The sequence below is a fragment of the Pundamilia nyererei genome, unplaced genomic scaffold (assembly GCF_000239375.1).
Source record: "Pundamilia nyererei isolate P.nyererei 1_Seehausen unplaced genomic scaffold, PunNye1.0 scaffold00038, whole genome shotgun sequence".
Lineage (NCBI taxonomy): Eukaryota > Metazoa > Chordata > Actinopteri > Cichliformes > Cichlidae > Pundamilia > Pundamilia nyererei.
The window spans coordinates 125,558-133,624 of NW_005187439.1; the positions used below are offsets into that span (position 1 = coordinate 125,558).

Here is an 8,067-nt window from a genome sequence, read left to right on the forward strand (position 1 = left end):
TTTTTACCTTTGAAACCCAGAATGTGACACGAGTGAGATGATGTAAACTGAGTCAATCAGAGATGAGGTGCCAGAAACATTGTGGCAAAGCTAAAAGGATTGACGTGTGTCTACAGTCCTGTGATTCCACTGTGCAGATGTGCCTCACGAGGGATGACTGACAGCATCGTGTCTGCTTTCTTTGGCAGAAACAATAAACCAGAGAAACGGGAAAAGCACGACTGTGAGGGATTAACCGCGAGTTTATGAGATTATCACTGACACAAGGAGCCATGAGAGAAAAGGGCCCTTCAGGTAACGTCACGTGGCGCTCTGTGGAGGTGTGGAAACCTGTGACCGCAGTACTCACAGGATCGAGCGTGAAGAAGTTGACCCCGGCGCCCGTGCTGAGGGCCACCAGGGTGGCGCTGCCATAGAGGGCGTAGCCGGCGCACACGATGTTGTTGCCCTGCTGCAGGGCGTCTTTCTCGGTGGGCTCCCCCTCTGAGATCTGAACATCACAGCAGGGAAAAACAACAGCAGACCTGAGAGATTATCTGCAAACTGCTCACAGACTGAGTGCCTCAGTGGACAAAGACTGTAGCATCCGACCAAAAACTCACAAACTGACATCAGATTAACGTTTTTCTCATTTCAGAATAAAACACATCAGGTTTCATGGTATAAACCTCACGCAGGCCTGTCTGGCTCTGGCCTGTTTACAGCTGTTGCTTTGTGTTGTGCAATGTTGAAAAAGCTCAGCAGGCTGCAGCTGTAAATAATCAGAAGCGCTCAGAAGCCAGGTTTAGCTGGGCAGCAGCGCCCTCTTGTGTCTGCAGGATGTTACTGCACCTCGACCCTGCAGAAATCTGAAGTTTCTGAAAATCCCAGAAGCCTTTAAAGACTCGAGGTGTGTTTGGGTAACATAGATGGTTCTGTTACAGACGGCAGCTTCACAGTATGAGAACATTTCCTGGACTTTTAAAAACGTGGTAGCGGAGTGATCGATAAAAAGGCGTGTGGTGGGAGACGCAGGAAATCTTAATATTTAAATAGGAATAAAATCAGTGTGGACACAGTGTGTCCTGTTATTACTGCACAGCATCATTAATGCGCGACTGTTTACCCAAGTAACTAATAAGTAACTTAATAGCACAAAAGCTGTATAATGAAAATATATTTAAAGTAATCACAGTAAATGTACTCAGATATTTTACTGTTGATGGTTTGAAATACTTATGACTTCATTCAGTACCAGGATTTGGCTGTTTTCCTTGACTCGGGAGCAAAATGTTTGTGATGCAGATGATTCAGCGAGACTCTGAGCTCAGACTCACGCGTTTGTAGATGGCGAATATGGTGCCGATGGACGCCAAGCAGTCGATGTTACTGGAGCCGTCCAGAGGGTCGAAGCAGACCACATACTTCCCCTGTGGAGAAACACACTAAATAATGAAATATGACGATAATAATAAATTATATTCCAAATAAAAGTGAATGAGTCATGCAGCCATCTCAAACCAGTGCTGGGGGTGAGCGGCAGAGACGGGAAGTAAACAGGAAATAAACAAAGTGTCGGTTGTTAGACTGGAGTCGTATTATTTCAGAATGACGTGTTTATCACTCAGTGTGCTGTATTAATGCGTCACTACAGCCACTGAAAGAACCAACACGTCCCACATATTTGATCACATGACTCGCTCACCACTGGAGCCGGTGAGAGATTAGTACAGAACACGGCCATCCACCTGCATCTAAAGGTCAAAGGTCACTCTTGAGGATGCCAATGTTCACATTTTGGACAGAGAAGATGGTTTGAAAGAGGAGTGAAAGAAGCATCTATGTCCACTGTGAACGCCATCTGTGAACAGAGGGCGGGGCTTATGACACCAACCGTCTGTCATCTATAATCCAGTTTTGAGATCCTTCCCAGACGCCTGAACGCCCACTCACATCCTGGGCCTGGGGCTGGGCTTCACCTGCAACCTTGGCTGATTGTGACCTACACCCGTTTTCACACCGTGGCTCGTACAGTTAGGTGGAGGATCAATAGGGGGTCCGTGACCCTCTTGGGGACACTCCCACAGGGCTTTTGTCTCCGAGCTCCTTAGACAGAACATGCATGACGTCACTCAAACATCCAGATCCCAGATTTCACTCGTCCACCTGCGACGTTGTGGGTGATTAATACAGTTAGAGCCATAAATATGTGGACAAAGGAACATTTCTTTTTTCTCTGTAACTCCGGACTGTGGACATGCGCCTGTACAACTACTCCTCAACCTTAAATTTCATACTCTAACTCAATTCTTCTGCCATAATAAATCAATTCAAGTGTGAGAAATCTGACTGAGTTTTAAGCTAACAGCACAAAGCTGTATTGTGCTGACTGAATTTAATCTGAGTGCTGTGATTATGAGACACAGACCGACTGTCTGGTTTAAAATGGTGACAAATTAAAAGAAAACCTTGAAGCTTGTAAAATAGCTCGATGCTCCACAGCTCGGCTCCTCGTTGTGCAAAATCTTCTCTTCATACTGAGCTGGATCTCCCCGGCTTAGATGTGGTGAGAGTCACACCAGTCCTGACTGACTGGACGAGGTCACGCCCATCACCACAGACGTGATTCATCAGAGGATAAAGATGGACTCACCTGTGAGGGTGGAACAGAGACACCTGGCAGTGAGGTGGCTGCTTACCCTCTTCTCCTGGGGGGTGACGATGAGCTCCTTGTTCTCCTCAGACACCATGCAGCAGGTGCTGTAGGAGGCCTGCAGCATGTTGATGACCAGGTCGTTCGACAGCACGTCCAGCTTCTTCACGTCGTCCCCCGTCACGTTCACAGCGCCCGCCAGACCCTGCCTGCACGGACCAATCAGCAGCCACACGTTAGCCACGCCCACACACAGGACACCTGACTGAGAGCAAACCTGCTCACATCCGGCTGAGCAGAGAAATTCAGTTAGTCACAGAAAAATTCGTCATTATTGCTTTTTCCCCCCACAGTGGTTTCTTCAACTGGAGATCACGTGTGAGGCGAACTCCATTCACTGCCAACAAAGCTGAGCTGTGATTGGTTATGTAAGCTCTCTGATGATGATGCTTTCTTCACGGGCGGGCACGATGTCAGCAGGCGGTGCTTTGGGATCCTCACGAGCTCCGCCTGCAGCTTTAAACAAACCAGACACACTAAACTGGAAAGCGGGCTGTCAGGGTCACGCCTGCGACCCCACGTTGACCTGAGGCGGGCTGCACCACTGACACTCCTGCACAATATGACATACATGGACACTTTTTAATAAGATATCCAATGAAAAATGATGATGACATGTCTTCAGAAAAACGAGCTTTGTTTAATTAAACGTGGTAAATGTTTCCAGTCGGTCGGACCAGCAGATCTGTGACTTCACACTAAATCATTTTATGCTTTTATGATTTGAGCCATTTGTCCAGATCTTAATATCGCTGCTCTGTTCACACTTAGGTCGTGAAGCGGACCAACTCGGACCCTCAGATGGGCTTGTTTTGGCCCCGGAGCCGCGTGTTTGACACCCCTGCCCTTAAAGCATTTTAACAATGCGCACAGCTCCGTCCTTTCACTGCACCATCTTTTATTAAAGTCACGATTAGAGTGTTGAAACCACACAAAGCTGTGTGTGCTGCTTTGACTGCAGCGGTGCGACCTTTATCCAGCACAAAGCCTCCGTTCATTCTTATTGTGCAGTGTTGAAATCAGAGGAGATTTATCTGTGACAGCTCCTACACTGAACACAAACAGCCAGTCGCTCCACCAGCTCTGTGACGGAGGCCGACCTCCAACAGCAAAGTTCACGCACAGCTTTGTCCCCGCATGCTGAACTGTCCCTGTACGTAGGTGATACTCACAGGTGGGCCAAGCCTGCCTTACGCACAGCAGATGAAATTGCTTTGATGGCCGTCAGCATGGCGTTGATGAGCTGGGTCAGCTCACCCGTCGCCCCTTTAGCCTGGCGCCCCGTCTCGATGACAAACCGGGTCAGGGTCCATACGTCCGTCTCAAACGCCGACTGGTCCGACATGCCGGATCCTGGTTCTTCTGTCCTTCCTGCTGGGCAGCAAGCTACGACTGAGCCTCCTCATTATGAGCCTCGTCCTTTACGTGCCCAGAACTGTGAAGCTGAGCTGATCTATTTGTGAGCGCAGCCGAGTGGAAGAGCGGGTGTGTAGGTGGTGTCGGGTGTCAGCTGCAGACACGCTTTAATCCTGCACAACACTTTTATCAGCTCTTTAATTCATTTAGGCAACAGGTTTACAGGCTGTTTGACAACAGGCGCCCGAGGCTGGGGTGACGTGGCAGCTCTTTGGGACGTTTAACCTCACATGAACCTGACAGCAGGTCTGCAGCAGATTCTAAACATGCATCCAGGTTTACAGTCAAAAATAATCACGGCCGACTTCGAGGTTAAGGTTTAAGACACTTCAGCTGCTACAAAAAGAAGCTGAAGTGTTTGTTTCAGTTTGATGTTGTGTGTCTTTGTGTTACAGGCTCGGGGACACAGATTCCATTCTGCAGCCGCGTTTTAGCACAACAGCAGCTCAAGTGAGCTTTAAATGTCAGTCGGCTCTCTGAGCTTCAGCTGACCCCGGCTTAAAGGTCGACTCCACTGAAATAAGTATCTTTGAACTTTAGCCTCTAACTTGAAGATTTCAAGATATTATCGAGGGACACAAACTGAATAACTGTGAGAAGATGACACACGTCTGAAATGATCAAACACTCACTCGTTCTTATCATTTATTGAGAGACTTCATTGTTCCAAACAGCTGTTATTTCACATAATAAAAGAATCACGTTTGGTTGCAAAGAGGCTGTTTTTGGTCTTTTGCACATCTGGAATGTCTCTTTGATTTAAGGCACAACTGGAGGTAAACTGAGGAGCAAAGGTCTCAGACTGAAGTGCGTTTGTGTGTTTTGGCACATTTTTGGTCTTTGGTAGCTTTTGTTTAGCAGTATGTGAACTTATGAAGCACCTCTTAAAAATGGGAGCGCTAACGTGGCATGAAAACACCGTGCCTCCAAATCTCTTCACATTTTTGGTCTTTAAAACCCATTTTTACATAAAAACCATCATTACAGAGGCGGTAACGTGCATCCCAACAGGAGGACCGCTGTGTGAGTCCCGTGCGGTCTCACTTCTTGGCGTGTTTCTGGCAGATGGCGATGTACTCCAGCACGTCCTCGCTGGAGCCCATAGCAGCAGGAGCTCTTTGGTGGATGCTCTCAGGCTGGATGTCCAGGATGTTCTCGAAGCCCGTGGAGGCCATGCCGCCCGCCTGCTCCATGATGAAGGCCATGGGGTTGCATTCGTACAGCAGGCGCAGCTTTGAGCGAGAGGGGAGGGAAGGTGTAAGTGCTCATGAGAAAGTCTGGAAAACTCACAGGCTCGTTCAGCATTTTAGTGCTTGAAGGAAAAAAATCAGATAGATGGTTTGATGGACCAGGACTTTCTAGAAGAGATCATTCGTCCTGTTCATGTAAAGATCTTCTTTTTGTGCTTTAAATGTAATCGACAGTCTGCTACAATAGTTCATAAACAGGCCTTTTAGTGTAATTTCATATATATATATCACATTTAAACTGTCAGATGTGTTTTTTGGTTTTAGGAACCGTTGCAGAGGAGCTGCTTAATCCTCCTGAATGACCAAAGTTTACTAAATGGTTTTTCTTCAGTATGAGTCAAACTAGCGGCCAGCTCAGGTCAGGGGGGCATTTTCCTGCAGACCTCTGGCTGTACCGGCTTCACTTTTCAGAACCAGGAACCAGAATGTCAAAGTGAGCAAGCTGATTTCATCAGCCATAAATAATACCTGCCAGTTAGTGCAGAGTTTAAACCAACGTAACCGAAGCACAAACTACTGGAATTCAATTCTATTCAGTTTTATTTATACAGCGCCAAATTCAACAGTCGCCTCAAGGTGCTTTATATTGTAAGGTCGACCCTACAATCATACACACAGAAAGAAACCCAACAATCATATGACCCCCTATGAGCAGCACTTTGGCGACAGTGGGAAGGAAAAACTCCCTTTTAACAGGAAGAAACCTCCAGCAGAACCAGGCTCAGGGAGGGGCGGGGCCATCTGCTGTGATTGGTTGGTGTGAGAGAAGGAAGACATGCTGTGGAATGATCTGTAACTCACAGCAGGTCAAAGTTTCTGTCAGATAATCCAAATAGAAATGCTCCAAAAAGCACCGACAGCACCAACACTTCAAATCTGTGAAGGCGGACAGCAAACCTGTCGCTCAGCTAACTGGACTTTAAACTTTACCAGAGTGGGTGAGTTTAAAAACCTATATTCTACCTGCAGCTGAGTGACAAACTAGCTTCAGAATTAATTTTAAAATTCTATTGTTGACCTACAAAGCCCTGAATGGACAGGCTCCCGGGGATTTGTCTGACCTCTTGCAGACTTATACCCCCCTTAGATCTCTTAGATCAAGTGATCTTTTGCTTTTAGCCGTACCAAGGTCGAGGCTGGTTCATAGAGGTGATCGAGCATTTGCAGTCGTAGCGCCTAAGCTGTGGAATAATTTACCCCTACACATCAGACAGGCTCCTACTGTCAATCTTTTTAAATCTCATCTTAAAACGCATTTTTATTTACTGGCTTTTAATACAGCATGAGAGTTATTTGTTATTTGTTAATTCATATTTGGTGTTTGCTTTTAATACTCTAAGTTGTTTTATTATGTATGTTGTATTCTTGTACAGCACTTTGGTCAACGCTCCTGTTGTAATTAAATGTGCTATATAAATAATTAAACTATTAAACTATCGACCCCTAACCATCTATGTACCTGCACAAAAACACTGTAGACATTAGTTCTGCTTGTAATCATTTGTAATCATCTGTGGGAACTGAGCTGATTTTGATCCCAGCCTTGAGGGGCCAATCGAGGAACTCAAGTTTTTACACGTTTTCCAAGTTTTTTTTAAGGTGCTACAGCACTGATGTCACGGACGCCTACACTGCATCCATCTTTTACATACAGCTGCAGGACCTTACCTTTCCCTTGGGGCTTTTCGTATTTCCTGGGTATAAAAAGATCCCTCCATACATCAGCGTTCTGTGCACATCTGCCACCATAGAGCCAATGTAGCGGGAGCCATAGGGCTCACTGCCGTCCTACAGGGGCGTCAAAAACAACGTGTTTAGTGACGAGGTCTACAGTAAAATACATCAGTGTGCATTATTAGTATTTAGTGTTTATTGTATATCCAGCATGTTTGTGGATACTGCTGGAATGTATAAATTTCCCCCTGGAGACAAACATGTCTGGACACCTGCGTTACCTGAGGGAACTTCTTGTTCTGCAGGTACTCTGTGACAGCAGGGTCAAAGTACTTTGCATAACCTTCATTCAAGCTGTAAATCTTCCCTCGTTTCTTCATCGTCACATCCCGCTCGACCAGTATGAACTCCCCGATCGCCTAAAGAGCAAAAAGCAGTAGCAACAAAAACATGTTTGTAGATAAAATCAGTTTGCAGCATTTCTATGTGGAACACGCGAAACCTTCAAAAGAGCGCTAACCGGGTCGAGCATGAAGCAGTTGACTCCCTGGCCGGTGGAGAGCACTACCATGGTGGCGCTGCCGTAGAGGGCGTAGCCCGCTGCCACGAGGTTCCTGCCGGGCTGCAGAGCGTCCTTCTCACAGGGCTCATCATCTGTGGTCTGAGGGAAACGGCATCAGTCGTGTCATTATTGATTCTGTTGCCTGATTCGACATCAGTGGAGCGTTTGCATTAAAATCAGTTTAGTCCCATCTACAAGTGATGCAGCTGTAAAATCCAATACAAACAGTTTGCCAACACTTTAAGTTTTTAAATCAAGAACAAACCAGTTTCATCATAAGCTCTTAACCCTGTGCTAGTACCTTTTTGTAAATGGCAAAGATGGTGCCAATGGAGACGAGACAGTCGATGTTGGAGGAGCCGTCCAAAGGATCAAAGCACACGATGTATTTCCCCTGAAGAAGTAGAAAAACATGCAGTGACTATGTGACGTGTTATATACAAGAGAGAGTTACTTCTACAAAGAGGCGTCTC

At 46.4% G+C, this 8,067-nt stretch overlaps 2 protein-coding genes across 2 annotated transcripts in view; both read right to left on the reverse strand.

Moving 5' to 3' along the window:
* fbp2 (fructose-1,6-bisphosphatase 2) overlaps window positions 1–4,135 on the reverse strand; it is an 11,201-nt gene extending 7,066 nt beyond the window's left edge. The window contains exons 1-4 of the mRNA XM_005730519.2: window positions 3,865–4,135; window positions 2,679–2,841; window positions 1,317–1,409; window positions 350–490 (exon numbers count right to left, since the gene is read on the reverse strand). Of these exons, the coding sequence (XP_005730576.1) occupies window positions 350–490; window positions 1,317–1,409; window positions 2,679–2,841; window positions 3,865–4,037 (570 nt within the window). The 5' untranslated portion in view covers window positions 4,038–4,135. The remainder of the gene's footprint in view (window positions 1–349; window positions 491–1,316; window positions 1,410–2,678; window positions 2,842–3,864) is intronic.
* A 604-nt stretch (window positions 4,136–4,739) lies between these two features.
* fbp1a (fructose-1,6-bisphosphatase 1a) overlaps window positions 4,740–8,067 on the reverse strand; it is a 5,833-nt gene continuing 2,505 nt past the window's right edge. Inside the window, exons 2-7 of the mRNA XM_013910190.1 lie at window positions 8,049–8,064; window positions 7,896–7,988; window positions 7,553–7,693; window positions 7,314–7,451; window positions 7,027–7,146; window positions 4,740–5,340 (exon numbers count right to left, since the gene is read on the reverse strand). Coding sequence (XP_013765644.1) covers window positions 5,149–5,340; window positions 7,027–7,146; window positions 7,314–7,451; window positions 7,553–7,693; window positions 7,896–7,988; window positions 8,049–8,064 — 700 coding nt within the window. The 3' untranslated portion in view covers window positions 4,740–5,148. The remainder of the gene's footprint in view (window positions 5,341–7,026; window positions 7,147–7,313; window positions 7,452–7,552; window positions 7,694–7,895; window positions 7,989–8,048; window positions 8,065–8,067) is intronic.